The sequence below is a fragment of the Marmota monax genome, unplaced genomic scaffold (genome assembly GCF_021218885.2).
Source record: "Marmota monax isolate L192 unplaced genomic scaffold, Marmota_monax_Labrador192_F-V1.1 WCK01_AAM20220418_F8-fsc00029, whole genome shotgun sequence".
NCBI classification, from domain to species: Eukaryota; Metazoa; Chordata; class Mammalia; order Rodentia; family Sciuridae; genus Marmota; species Marmota monax.
In genome coordinates, this window is record NW_026693024.1 from 12,556,334 (window position 1) to 12,571,998 (window position 15,665).

General features: G+C 40.0%; 1 protein-coding gene across 6 annotated transcripts in view; it reads left to right on the top strand.

Moving 5' to 3' along the window:
- Hivep1 (HIVEP zinc finger 1) overlaps positions 1–15,665 on the top strand; it is a 137,325-nt gene that overhangs the window by 64,262 nt on the left and 57,398 nt on the right. For 5 of the 6 annotated variants that reach the window (XM_046453395.2, XM_046453398.2, XM_046453399.2 and 2 more), the window contains exon 3: positions 5,699–5,752. In XM_046453395.2, the coding sequence (XP_046309351.1) occupies positions 5,699–5,752 (54 nt within the window). Of the gene's footprint in view, positions 1–641; positions 989–5,698; positions 5,753–15,665 lie in introns of all 6 variants that reach the window. The other variant, XM_046453394.2, reaches the window with a different exon arrangement.

Consider the following 15,665-nt stretch of genomic DNA (forward strand, 5'->3'; position numbering starts at 1 on the left):
AGGGAGGGAAGGTGCCCTGGAGTGGAAGAACACCAGGGTGGTCCAGGGCTCAGGAGTGGGTGAGGCCGGGCTTCCCAGAGGAGCAGGGGGCAGGGAATGACAACATGGGATTGGTTCCTTCCTTTGTTTGGGGTGTTGATTAGAATAATATTTGGCTAATATAATGAAGAATATTGGTTTCTATTCAACATTGAGATTTTGTCCTCCAAACACTAACGATAGAAGTGATTTAATCAAGTACATTTGGGACATTTAAGTCACTCCCTTTCCCTATTGCTGTTAACAAATTTAATACAGGTTGAACATCTCTAATCCAGAAATCCAGAATCTGAAGCTTTTTAAGTGCAGACATGGTTCCACAGATGGAAAATTCCATGTTGGGATCATATGATGAGTCTCTGTCATAATGGTTACACACTAAAAATGACCTTCAGCTTGTGTGTCAGCATATGTGAAACAAATGAATTTGGTGTTTAGAGGTGGGTCACATTCCCAAGGCATCTCATTATGTATATGAAAATATTCCAAAATCTGGAAGCATCTGAAATCCCAAACAGTTGTGGTTCCAAGCATTGGGACAGGGACTGCTCTACCTATAACTTGCTTCTGAATATTGAAACGTCTTTGCACTTTTATTTTAGACCCTACTTGGCCATGATTTCCTCAGCTGTGAATGTCTTCCATATAGATGGTTGGGTCCATGTTCATTGAGACATGACTATATTGCTGGTTTTCCGCCACCTGGGTCTCATTTGGACATCAGAGTCATGCCTGTCATCTGACAGTGATTCAGATCACCTTCCTGCATCCTGTGTTGGGGAACAATTGAGAAGATGTTTTATTCTTTAGATGTGGAAGAATCCAGCAGGAAGACCTGTCTGGGCCTGGAACCTTGAAAAAAGCCACTTCTGTGTTACTTTGGTGATTTTCTCCATGTCATTCATGATGGTTACCCTGGCCAGGTTTTCCTCTTCCTGGACTAATTTGGGTAATTATGTTTTTCTAGAATTTTTACTTGGTTCTTCACATTTTTCAGATTCCTTAGCACAGAGTTGAGTTTCAGTTTTTTACTTATGTCATGCAGCATTTTCAACTTGAAATATTGCTAGTCTGCGTGCCTTTTTCCAGTATGATTGTAGTGTGCCGTCTTCCCTGAAGACAGGCGGCCCCCATGTGGAACCTGCAGGTTGACCTGTTGATTCAGTAGAGAAGACGGGGCGTGATCTTCACGTGGAAGAGCAGTGCACAAGGTTATAAGTACTGGGTTCAGTTTTAGCATCATGCCCTTGTCGTCTGTTTAGTGCTGTTGAAATAGCTCCGCAGTCAGCAGTGAGGGTGGGACCTCGTGCTGAGGTACCGTGAGAGGAGGTAGGAGTCAGCTTTATTCATGGTAAAAATAGTGCAGCCACACACGCTGAGCTTTCTTCAAGCAGGTGGCCCCTCTGAGCAAGCAGAGGTGCCTTTTACAGTTCATGAGGTTCTACATCATAGCAGTGAGTTTGTGTTTTAGGGCTGGGCGCAGGGGGCAGGCTGCAGAGCGGGGTTCAGTGTGGTGGGGGGCAAGCTGACAGTATCAAGTGGCAGTGATTTAAATCTTTCCTAGAGCAAACCTTGAGTTTATTTCTGAATGTGGAACTCCTTGTGAGTTTGTTACCCACCACAGAGCCTACAGGGCAGGCGTGTTGGGGACACCTGGAAATCTGAGGCTCATCTCCCACCTCACTCCCTCCAGCCTGCACACAGGGCCTAGAGTGAGCGATGGACTGCTGAGACATGTCACCTCTAGGGAAGGCAAAGCCAAGACATGTGCTGGAACTGCTGCTTGCATTTTGTGCTCCGGGCTGTAGGTCTACAGGCCAGCAGTGCGCGCTGGAGCTAGGGGAGTTGGTCAGGGCATCGTTTTGTATTTTTAGTAGGCAAGAGAGAGTAGGCTGTGGGTAAGTTTGTGTCCAAGTGACATACACACATAATCTGTGTATGTGTGGGTAACAAGTTGGGATATAAAAATACATTTCTTGGTCATAGTGAAAAAAACTCAATACATAGTACTTTAAATGTCACTAAGTTACCTTGTGTGGACCAATGAAGAGCATATAATAAATGACCATTTTCTCTGTAATTTTGGAGGTTGTTTTTAAAATACATCAAATTTACCAGGAGAATTATGAAACACAGGTTAAATATAAACAGGACTTTTTATAAAATTGAGGGAAGCAAAAGCTTTTCATAATGGCTGTTAGACGCTCTCTAATTGAAGATTGTGTTTACCTATTGAACTGGAGCTGTAGGTAAAAGCATTGCAGTAGATGCTTATTACACTTAATGCAAGAGATGTTAGAGTCAGTAGTTCAAATGTATATATCATTACTACCGAGGCAAAAAGGTAACTTAATTGAAAATTTGAAAAACAAAATCTAGTATTTTGGGTACAAATGTAAACTGAGGTCAGTTTTGTAAGAATTCATGTTAAAGTGCAGACGGATGGTGGCTCTCTCAATATACGGAAGAACAGAGCAGCTGTTTTCCCCCCACCCCCACCGCCCCGCTTTTTTTTTATTGGTGCGTTATAGGTGTACATTAACAACTATTCTTTAAGTATTTCTTAAGTCATGAGGTTTTGTTGCTTTAAACCAAAATTGATTCTATTAATAAAAAGTTGTTTTGTTATATAATATCAAATTATATGTGTATAAAGTCTTGAAAGCACAGTCATTACTGCTGTGATGTATAATATATACACATATATTATTTATGACTCTTCAGTTTAGAAGAACTGCTGGCATAGAAATAATAGTACTCGAGTAGTAAAACTACATTTTTCAATGTTTCTCAAGAACTATATATTTAAATTATATGATTTATTTATTTACAGTTTGGATGTCTACAATGTACTTTGTGTATTTTATTTTTTAAAATAATTGTCCTTGTTCTTTGGTTACTTGTGTTCATATAGTTTCCATTCATACCTTGGCATTTTTTTCTTTGAAATAAAACTGCTGTTGAATACTGGATCCAATTTCTGCCTTGTTTTTGCACCAATTCTTACCTTTATTGACATATTTTAAACTGGTACATAAAACAAAAATTACATGTTGGTTGTAACATGTTATGTTTCCATACATGTATGCACTGTGTAATATTTAAATCAGGCTAAACATCAGTCTCCTCAAACATTTATTATTTATTTATGCTAAAATCTCAAACTCCTTTGTTCTTTAATGTATCTGTTTCAGTGCAGGGGATGGACTCCAGGGTCTCTCGCAGGCCAAGCGCAGACTGTACTGCTGGACCATTCCAGCCCTTAGTTTCTACATTTAATGTGTTTGGGCTTTTTCTAGGATTATTTCCAATTTCAGTTCATCATTTCAGGAGGAATAACTGCAGTGTGTGAATCAGAAATGCTGTCCTGCTCCCGAAGGTTTTGTGTGCCCCTCTCCGCTTGTATTGCGAATCAGATAATTAGCAGGAAGCAAATAGGAGGTGCCATGAGGGATGCATTTATAAGAAAGAAAAATTAGGTATTTATTTTAACTTTTGCTGGGATATAATGTCTCCTACTACAAATGAGCTTTTCCCTTCATTCTGCCGCTCCCACTCCGCCTTGTTTGGACCAGTGTGCAATGGAGGAAAGTTTGATCAGCAGATTGGAGTTTTGTGAATTTCTGGCTTTTCTGGCAAGATGGAGAAAGAAGCAGGCAGGCCCAGGTGGAGTGGGTGCCTTTGTTTAGAGTGGGTGCCACATGGCTGGCCAGTTGTAATGGGCTTAGCACTGGAGACCTTTCTGGGCTGGTGTGTGCAGAGGCAGAGGCTGATTATCTACATGGATGAAGGAATAATTTGAGAGCATTTATCTAAGCCATTATTTCATGGGCTATCTAAAATGTTATGTAATTATTGGTACTGTGTTCACTTCAGTTCTTAGTTCAATTTGGAATGGTTACTGTTATCATCAAATAGGATCAACTGTATAAAATTCAAATTAGTTGTCATCAAAGTAGAACTTGGTCATATTTATCAAATCCAGTTGTGCTCATAGCTTCTTCATCCATTCTTGTGATCATGGTTATTATTTCCCCCTGCAATGCTGGTGATGGACCCCCGGCGCCTCATGCATGTTGGGCAGGCACCCCGCCGCTGGCCACCTCTGCAGTTTCCTCCCCTCCCACTCTGGCGGCAGCACTCCCAGTGCTCTTACTGCTTTAGGTTGCACCTGTCTTTCAAACCTGTTTGCATATACATCAGTGCTGTAATCCATTTTATGTAGCATCTCTTTAATGCGGTGTTTTCCCTCACACTTGGTAGGCACTCTGAGTTATCTTCAAGGGACAGACATTATTCTGTCATGCTACTCTTCAGCTCATCATTTCCTCTGTTTTTCCATCTGCTCTGTCTTCCATGTTTATATTTACCATTGAGCTATCTGATTAGTCCTTTTTCTGAAACTGGGTACTTTAAAGAAAAGAAGTTTAGTTAGCTCATGGTTTTGAAGTCTGAACGTCCAAATAGCATGGTGCTGGCTCTGGCAAGGACCCTTTTGGCTGCATCACCTCATGGTGGATGGCACTGAGGTTGAATCGCGTGGAAGAGGGGGAGCTCCCCTGCAAGGCAGGAAGTGAAAGGGCTGGGAAGGGCCGGTCCTGTTCATTTTTATCAGCTCTCTTGCAAGAACAATCTCAGGGGCCCAGGAGAACTACCTTAATGCCTCCTGAGGGTAACGGACCTGTGGTACTCACTTTCCGTTACTGCAACAAAATTCCCGAGAATGACAACTTAAGAAACGTTTCTTGGGTTTGTGGTTCCAGAAGTCGCAGTCCTGCTCATCTGCTTCCTGAAGGGCTTGGGCGCGGGTGGGGACGCTTACTCATGGCACCCAGGAAGCAGGGGGAGGAAGACTGAGGAGGGGACTAGGGACAAGTGTGCTCTTCCAGGGCACACCCCAGTGAAGTCCTCCTCCGCGAGGCCTCAGCACCTCTGGTTTCCACCCCTTCTCACTGGTGCCTACCGTGCAGATCCTCCGGGGTTAAGCCATTGATGTGTTCCGAGCCTGTGGGATCCAGTCACTCCCCAAGTCCCCACCTCTGAACATTGCTGCATCGGGGACCAAATCTTCAACATATGAGTTTGAAAGGATTTATATGTATCCAGACTGCCACAGTCCCACAGTCCCAGGGGCCTAAGGACCCTGACCCCTTTCCCCAGTGACCCTGCTCCTTAAAGAGTTTAGCACCTCTTAACACTGCCACTTTGAGGACCAGGCTTACCACATCTAACCACAGCACCACCTGTGAACTTGGCTTAGTCTCCTTTCTAACCTTGTTAGCCTTTACTATTTCTTTAAAACATATCCCTGTTGGGCACTTCACATGTCAGGGAAATATTTTTTAGATACTTTTGTTAGGCAGCAAAGCACGTTCTACCTATTGTTGATTACTCAAAGGGCACTACTTGTTTGCATTATGAAAACATTAATAGGAAATTGTCCTCCTGACTAAGTAATTATTAAAATTATAAATACAGATTTAAAGTAGAATATGCCCGGCAGTTTATGGACATTTATTTCATAAATAGATTCATTCAACAAATATATATTTTGTTTCTGGCATTGCTTATAAGTGGTATGCTTTTTTTTTTTTTTACTGTATTCTTTATTTACAGTGGTTAATTGATCTATAAAAGTGTATTTTTTTTTTCCCCTCAGACAAAATTGAAGAAGCACAAAAAGAACTTAATGGGGCAGAAGTTTCAAAAAAAGGTAAGTCAAAACCTGTTTCTGTGGACTTTGTTCTTATGGAGATGCCCGTGTGATACCTTATCATTGCAGTCTTACTAAGTCAGTCAGTATGAATGTATCACAGAATTAGCAGTGCCATTTAGTGGTGGGTACCTAGTATTCTGTGGACTTTGCTGTACGATAGCGACACGTGTATTCTGAACTGTTGGCATAGGCTGATGTGTTGGCTGGTGGGAATGTGGGAGACTCTTGCAGCTCTTTTGAAAGTCCTCTTTCTGAGATTCTCCTCTAGTAGTGGAAGTACAGTACCATAGGCCTGGATGCTTGCTTGCATGTGTGAACATGTGGGTGTGCAGGGGATGTGCAAATACATGCTCAGGCAGTAACAAGGGTGTGTGTGCATGCATGTGTGTGCATGTTCTGGTGATGGCACGTCTGATGGCAAATTACAAATACAGCAGTTTCCTTCCAAATGTAGTAAGGAATAGTATTAATTCCTTTTAACAACAGGAGGAAAAAATCCTTGAGTAACAGAAGTATTGAGGTTTCTCAGATCTTTTCTCTCTGAGTTACCTATTTTTCTTATAGAATATTCGCTTCTTCTATAAAAGGATATATTATAAAAACATGGAGTCATTTTTGTTTTTAGATTATGAGTCATCTTGTTTTTAGATTTAGAGTCATCTGTGATATATCCCTTTTTCTTAAAGTTTTTCTTTTTTTTAGTTGTAGATGGACACAATACCTTTATTTAATTAATTTGTTTTTATGTGGGTGCTGAGGATCAAACCCAGGATCAAATACATGTGCCTGTGTGTGTTCCTGTGACCACATGTCAGTGTAAATGATTTTATTTTTTAATGACAAGAACCTATGACAGATGAAACAACTTGAATACCAGTCAGGGGAAGAAAAATTCAGTGAATTGTAGCAAATTTCTTTTGGGTGGTACAGTTTAACAAAAATCTTAATTATTTCAATTGATGATGATAACCTATTGTTAAGTAAGAAAAGTAAAATTGTAATGTAGCACATAAAGTATGATCATATTTTTTAAAATTCAAATATATGCCTGCATATTTTTCTATGCATATGTGTATGAGCACAGCTGTATGTTAATGGGATCAGACAGAGTTTGAAAGAATTTATACATGGATATATTTACAATGGGGGAGAAAAGGCCAGGGAAGATAATTAAGTTTTCTTACATTGTTTCACTGGTTTTATAAGAGATACACTTTTGAACTAAATATCAGGACTTGAAAGGCAAAATTGCTTTTTACAATTAAAAGCATACCATTTTTCCAAGTAATATTAAAAACATACATGAGATGCAGAACACGTGGGTGTAATGAATAGTGTTTCTACACTGTTAGTGCGTAAAATCAATTATGTTCTTTTAATCTTGTGGGGAGATAAAGTTTTCATTAAAGTAAGTATATTTCATAAATTGTTATTTGGTAAAATATTTTGACAGTAATTTAGCTAATTTCCAGTGGAAAGGCTTTTGTTTTCAAAAATTTCTTTTAAATCTAATCGATAATGGACGAGATATCCACAGGGGAAATGATTCTTGCAATCCCAGCCCTCCCTCCATTAGCAGAGCCTGTGCACCTTCAGCTGGGGCTTGGTCCTGGCACTCAGGCACCAGCTGCAGTGGCCTTGAAGCGTCTTTCTTCTTGTCACCTACCATTTTTGTGGCACTCAGGAAGGTCCAGGTGGAATCTGACCGTGCCATGTGACACTTCAGGACTTACTGCGTCACACAGGTTAACTTACCTGAGCCACACACTGTGATAAAATTTTAAACCAAAGTTTAAAATTAAAGTTCCTTCAAGAATTGCATGTAAAAGCTCTCCTAATTGATCTATTCATTTATTTGAAATTTATTTTATTCACATTCCATTACCACATCTGTGACAGTCATTATTGTATTTACATCCTGCTGAATAATTTTAAAAATAATGTCAAACTGTGCACTTTTAGACGTTACCGTAAGGAAGAACATAACGACTTCATGTGGGTTATGTGTATGCTGCATGCTCGTACCTTTCCTCAAATGGACCAAATCAAAACCCATCAAATTAAATTAGAGCCAGGCTAGCAGAGTGGACTCGCTGCCGTCACCCTCAGGTCCTCCAGGAGGCTGTCCGGGCACCGTTGCCCACGTTGCCACAGCAGTGACGCTTCCTTTTGAAACCCCCTTGTCAAGTTCACCTTCCTCCCTCCAGTAAGCAGCTGCTTCAAGTAGGAATGAACGTGAGCTTGTCCTTCCTTTCCTTCCTTCGTCCTGCTGTGGCAAAAAGTTTTCACAAAGTGAACTAAATGCCTGATGGGAAGGAGGAAACAGAAGAAGGTTCTAGAAAAAGAAATTGGCTAATGAGGTTCTGAATAATTGAATGGGCTGCAGTTGGCAGGCTGCGCTGAGCAGGGCCAGGATGAATACCAAGTGTGCATTGTTCTGTGTTCCCTGCTCAGAATTACTACTTGGCTTTGGTTTCACACCAAAATTCTGGGCAAATCACAAATACAGCAGTTTCCTTCCAAATATAAGTAAGGAATAGTATTAATTCCTTTTTAACAATAGGAGGAAAAAAATCCTTGAATAACAGAAGTATTGAGGTTTCTCAGATCTTTTCTTTCTGAGTTACCTTTTTTTTTTTTTTTTAAATAGAAAATTCGCTTCTTTGGGCTGGGGTTGTAGCTCAGTGGTAGAGTGTTTGCCTTGCATGTGTGAGGCACTGGACTTGATTCTCAGCACCATATAAAAATAAAAAAATAAAGGTTTTATGTACATTTACAACTTAAAAAAATTTTATTTATTTTTTTTTATTTTTATTTTTTTAATATAAAATGTATTAGTATTTCCATATAACCTACACACATCCTCCCATATACCTTAAATCATCTCTAGATTACTTACAATGCCTAATACAATGAAAATGCTATGTACATAGTTATCGTACTATATTGTTTAGGGAACAATGAGAAGAAAAAAAAGTGTGCACCTTCTCAATACAGACACAATTATCAGAGCCAACTGCCTGGTACACAAATGAGATTCAAGGCAAACAGAGTCCAAAGAGTGTTGGAGAGACTGAGGACCTGTGAAATGCCAAGGGGCCACAGCAGAGTGTGCCTACATATCACTGCATTTGTCTGAATTCAGCCAAGTGCTCAGCACATGACAAATTAAAGTTTTTCTTTCTGGAGATTTCTGGAATTTATTCCAAATAATTTTTATCCCAAATTGGTTGAATCCGAGGTAATGAAACCAAGGATACTGAAGTTACAGATAAGGAAGGGTGACTATAGAAGGGAAACCGTTTTCAAACACTCCCTTCAGTATCCCCCTAAGAGTTTCACTTTTGTCTCCTTGGGCAGTACTTGTCACTTGGCCATACTTAGCTGCAAGAAATGCTGGGAAAGAAGTATTTGGTGTTTTCTGCTTCTAGTGGAGACTGGCAAAGCAGAGGAGGAATAGGAACTGAGCTGCCCTACCAGTAAATGGCTACCAAGTTACCACCAATCCTCCATTAGGGAATAAAGGAATGGCCAGAATCCTTTTGATTACTCCCTTTCGTGGCATTTAAATGTAAATTAGATTCTGGGTTTCAAAGTACCTACATCCTCAGATTATTTCTGGGAATGAGGGTCAATTGGAAGGCTACATAGGGAAATAAAGGAGTTGGGAAGTTGTCCCAGGCCACAGAGGACTTGTAGCCCCATTACTCCAATAGCAGTCACAATTCCTATTGGGCGACTCCTCTGAATTGGACAACTGTGGAGCCCAGCTCTGGGGCTCCACCATGATGGTGCCTCTAATATTTTGCCTCTGAATTGACTACTCCTGCCCTATCAGAAGACTTTTTCCTTGTATTTTACAGCAAATATCCCAAGTGAGTTTCTATAGTTCAGTCTTCACCAGGCAGTAGAGGTGCACCTGTTGCAGAGCTCTGAAGGCCACCTCCAGCTGCTGTCAATGGCCTCCTTGGCTCATGTGTGTGGCTGTTGTGGTGGATTAATTGTCTAACCACTCTTGGTCCCTCTCGGAGGGGACATGGGTGACTTAAGCTTCCTGAGGCTTTCCAGATGAGCTAATGGAGCTAATGGAGCAAAGGCTAGCCCTAGGCCATCTGCTGTTTTTTTTTTGTTTTGTTTTGCTGTTTTTGTATTACAGTGGTTCCACTGTTGATTCATCTTTATTTACTTGTTTAAAATTAAAGCCATAAAAGCTTTCTGCTTTTACTATCCAGAGTGCCAGAAAGCCAGAACAAAATAAAACAAACTGTGATGTCATTGGATTTTTTTAAATTGAAGTGAAATTTGCATAAGATAAAGTCTAATTATTTTAAAGTGCACAAATTTGGCTAGATGTGGTGCACCTGTATAATCTCAGCAATTAAGGAGGCAAAGGCAGGAGGATTGCAAGTTCAAGGGCAGCCTCAGCTTCTTAATAAGGTCTTTTTTTTTTTTTTTTTTTTTTGCAATCAGCAAATCTAGATTTTATAAAGGAAATAATCTAATTTTATCAACCCCAAAATATTTCAAAGACAAATAATGGTGGAAGATACTACAAATTAAATGAAACTTAAGAGGGAGCAGGCACAGGTGAAAATAGTTCAGTAAAAGCCTCCAAAATTCTTCTCCATAAAAGCAATGAGAATAGTGGCAAAAATTGTCAGAATCAAAATATGGAGTCATTTTTGCTTTTAGATTATGATGAGTTATATTATGATTACTATGATAGGTCCCGTTTTAAGTATTTTTTTTAGTTGTAGATGGACACAATACCTTTATTTTATTAATCTATTTTTTATGTGGTGCTGGATCAGAAGAGGTTCCTGAGCGCTGCCTCGCAGCAGAGCACTGAGCTCTCTGACAGGTTGAACTTGGAAGTAGAAAAACTGCTGGATCAGAGGCAGCTGGGCGTGGCCGGTTGGCTGCCTGATTGGCTGATGCCCAGCTGGGTGTTACAAGAAGAAAAGGAAGGTTAGGTTTCCATGTGGACTTAGCTAAGGTTGTAGTTTGCTAGGGAGGAACTTAAAGTAAGGAGGCAGCTTCTTCATTTGGATCTTGTACATAGTTTGTTGGGTTTATTTCTTTAAACTGAACTTATGCCTAGCTCATTGATTTTCCCTTTATTTCTCCTTTTTTCTTCTGGGGGTCGAACTCAGGGCCTCAAGCATGGAAGGCAGGCACTGGACCACTGACCTCACTACCAAAGCCATGGATTTTTTATTTTTATTTTTTGGTGAACATCGTTTGCCAGTTCTTGTTGGTAAATCAAAATGCATTATGTTACTCTCTTGAATCTAATAATTTGACGACAAAAAACAGTAGTTGCTGTCCTTGCCTTACGCCTGATTGAGGAAAATGCTTCCAGTATTTCATTTTTTTGTGGGACAGAGATCAGTACTTTTTTAATTGTTAATGAAGTTATCTTCTTTTATTTGTTGAAATCATTAAAAATTATAAATGAATCATCAAATGTTTTTTCTTTATATATAATAATCGATGGTTTTTATTCTTTGGTTTTATTTCATTTATTTATTTTGGTGCCAGGGATTGAACCCAGGGGTGCTCAACCACTGAGCCACATCCCCAGCCACTTATTTATTTATTTATTTATTTGACACAGAGTCTTGCTAAGTTGCTGAGGCTGGCTTTGAAATTGTGACTCTGCCATCGCGCCCTGCTCATCTTCGGTTTTCCTGTTTAATTTGACCCACATTCACTTGATGAAACCAGTTTGGTCATGATGTTTTGTCTTCTTAAATACATGACTGGATTTTATTTTTAATCTTTGGTTGAAGAATCCTGTATTCCGCGTTCAAGACATATTGATCAGTAATTTAATTTTTTAAAATATTATTTATTTATGGATTTTGTTTTAAAGTTACACCTGAGGACTGGGTACGGCCTAGCGGGGCGTTCTGGTGGCCCTGGGGCGGGGGCACCTTCCTAGGCAGCCTTAAGACGCAGGTGGACTTTGGGGAGGAGGGGAGGGTCGGAGTGCTGGCTGGTTTAGCGCATCTCCTGGTGAGGGGTATTCAGACGTTCCTTGTTCTCCGTTGGAAAGCTGTGCTCCTCCTGGTTTGCCCAGTGCACCTGAGCGCCCCCATTTACTGGGGGAGTCCTGCGCGCTCCCCTCTTTCCCTGCCGCCGGCTCCCTGTGGCTCTGGTTCTCATGGTGAGGTTTTCCTCTGCCTCTTCGCCCTCCCTGAGTGCTGTTGGCTTTGTGTTTTGCTCTCTTTTTCCTGGGCCAGTTTCTGACTTTCTTCCTGTTGTGATTTATTCTCTTTTCCTCTCCCTTTGTTTGGGTTTGTTTTGTCACTCTGATTTCTTTAATTGGAACTTGCCTCCTTCACCTTGAGGCCTCTGCTCTTTCGGGTAGGGTCGCTAAGGCTACACCTTTTCCTCAAGGTGTTGCATTTGATGCCTCGAGCCCTGCTAGTTTTATATTTCTATGCTTGTTTCATCTTCAACCCCTTCGTTAGAATTTTCTTTTTCCACATGGATAGAGGTTTTAAAAAAATTTTGTGTGTGATTTCCAACGATTGCATTGTGATATTATTTGTTTTTGTAAAACCATTTAGGATATCTAAAATTTTTCCTTTTCTGTTTCTGAGTGCTGTGTCATCAACATTTTTGGTGTTCTACCAAAGCAGACTTCGTGTTAGAAATTTAGCATTTTTCAAATTCACCATTTTGCAAATAAGAAAAAGCTGAGGTTGAAAGATACTGAATAGTCCAGCCTAAGGGGCACAGCAAACGTCCCACCCTGTGCTGTCCTGAGATTTCCCCACAGCATGGCCAGAGAGGAGCGAGTGCCAGTGCCTGTCCGGTGGCCAGTGCAGCCACGCCTGCTCCAAATTGCTCCTGTGAGTGAGGAGATTGCCATAGCAGCCATCTCCAAAATTATGTGACGATTCAGGAAAAATGTTAGGATCAGTCGTGATCCAGCAGCAGTGGTATCACTCTGAAGGTTTTTACTAAAAATAATTTCTGTTACTCATGTCCTACCCAGGTTTGGAGTGACAGGCCCTTGAGTGGCTCCTGTGGGCTAACAGATGTTGCAAGGTAACACTCTGCGCATTGCTGGCTTGCTCCAGGGAGTGGGCTGTCAGTGGGATGTCCCTTAATGCAGGCATCCTTCATTCCCTGAGCACCCTACTGTTATCTGAGGAAGCTTGAGGGGACTTAGTTAGGTTCCTGTGTAAAACCAGACTGCACATTTTGGAAGTGAGAGTGAGAGACTAATGAGGAGCCCGAATCGAGATCATGAACTCTAATTAGAGTACAAGTAAGAAAGTGAGCGTTAGCTCACTACTTTCCTACAGGGTTGTTTTTCTTTAAGCTCCTTATAATACGAATAAATTTCCAAGGAGTGAAAAATATTATTTTTAAAGTACTGTATATTATATTTTTAAATGAAGGTTAATTTGAAAAAAGACTGCTTTAATGTCAATGTCAATAAGACCAAGCTTTAGTGCCAGTGATATTCTCCTTAAAAGTTCTGCTAAGTATAATAATTATGAAAACATCAAAGTATGTTTTTAGAATTAGAGGTAACAAAGGCTCATGGAAGACAAAAAATTTAGATGGTATAATGGAAAAGTTGGACAGATTTCACTAAATTAACATGAGCAGTTTTAATACAATTCAAGGTAAGATGAAGATGTCTTAAACATTCAGGGAAGAATCGGTGCCATAAAACAAACTCAAGAGGCTCAGTGAGGACGGTATAAACCTGCAAGGGCATGGACAGTTCCCAGAGCCAAAGCCCAGGTTGACAAGAGTGCGAGGAAAGAGGCTAGTGCACGATTGGAATGAAATGTCTGAACCATGGAGCATTTCCAAAGGAATTCAGCAGTCTGATTATTTTAGTAGTATGTTGGTGCTAGCCAGTTTAGTATATATTATTGGGAAGTTGTCCTTTCTTAATAATTATTATGAAATAATGAATTTTAATAACACGTCTAGCGGGGTTTACTTTAAATAACAGTGTTTATAACTTCTATTCTCAATTTAATATGAAATTCCCTGAAAATTCCATCATGTTTTTTCTTATAAAGTTGTTAGTTGATTTACTTTTCAATACATTTTTATTTTGCATTGGCTTTTTTTTTTTTTTTTTTTTTTAAGTTCTAGGAAATAGGAAGAAAAAGTCTAAACCCTAAAGGAACCCTCCAGCCTAAACCCAAGTCTTGCCCAAATTACCAGGAAATCAGAACTGTGCAGTGAGATTCCCAAGGTTTCATGCAGACTTGAAGCCCTGCCTGACAAATTGCCCTGGGGAAACAGCAAGGGTGTTTCTATTTTGGAGGGAAAGAAAGTCATCTCCTCCTTCTCAAACTGTATGTCACTTAGAAGTCCAAATTTAAATATTCAGGCTCTCAAAGTTTTCTCTTAGTGTAGCAGCAAAGATTTCTGTGAGCTTTGATTTATAGAAAAGTCAGTATTGATTTAATAATTTATGTGTGATATAAGTTAAAGGTCTCATATGTAAACCCTGTCAGTATTGGGATTTAAAAATACCAAGGCCTAAGAGATGTTGCCTTTCAGATAGACTCTGCCAGCTTTTTTTTAAAAAAAAATATTTTTTTTAAATTGTAGATGGACACAGTACCTTCATTTTATTTATTTATTTTCATGTGGTGCTAAAGATCTAACCCAATGCCTCATACATCCAAGGCAAACGCTCTGCCACTGAGCTACAATCCCAGCCCCATAGACTCTGCCAGCTTTTTAAAAGAAGATTTGCATAATGATGGAAACAAAAATTTGGGGGACATTAATGTGAAATAAATGTCTTTACATATTCTGTTCTCACTGTGTTTGAGTACAGAATCCTAGAACTTTGCATCCTTGTGAAGTGTGGGAGGCGAGAATCCTCAGTATTTCCTAACCATGTCAACAATTCCTATCTGTGGAGCTGATAATTAGACTCTTAAGTAGCTAACATGATTTTGATTTTATAGCATAATTCATAAAAACCCATTTTGGTGCATTTTTATAGCATATTTCATTGAATTAAAAATGTTGATTATAAAACACACATTAGCTTTATGTAGCAAGGGAAAAGTCAAGACCAATCAAATTATGATCCAGTGCTCTTATATTTGATTAGCAGATGCATCCTGATTTTAGAGAAATTAAAAGGTTGAAAAAAAAACCTATTTGTCTTCCATTCTATTAAATATGTATTTATGTTGACTACCTCGTTTTTTGATAGAAGTAATTAAGATAATGATGTGTGGATTTGAGCTACATGGGGACAGCATCCCTGAAGACTGTGGAAAACAAAGGATTAGCTCTCTGGGTCCACTGGGGATTCCTAGGAGGGCCATGGGGAGCCTGGGTTTGTTTCCCTTCTATTCTTAGGAAATTGACTTTCCTCTACGTGCCTCAGAATTTTCTATATCAGTGTGACAGGGTGGCTGGAAGGAGTGTGAGTGCTTCTGTTGTTTAGGTTTTTCTCTGACTTTGGGCCCTGTGTTCTGTGGGGCCACAAAGGAAGATGAAAACAGAGGCCGCCTCCACACACTGGTGCCTTCTCCCAGGCTCCTCAGCAGGCCACAGACATGCACAGACCTGAAGAATGCGATCGGGGGCACGAGTAGAGAACAGAGGTGGGGCAGATAAGCTGGGAACAGTGAAAGAACTGGGAGAAAGTCTAGAAAGTAAAAATTTTAAAAAATTAGAAAGCAGGACAGATAAGGAAATACCAAAGTCCGATTTCACCAAAACCCTGATTTTGTTGTACTGCTGCTCTATTTGGAGTGTGTTTTGTGGGTTGTGCTGTGAGTAAGAACTGCATCCAGCTTTGCAGAATGGTAAACTGGAATTTTGCCCTGACCACCAAGCCTGGGATAGGAGATTATTTCATTCTAAAACCAATTTGGAAGCAGCAAATGTGATTCTGTGGATG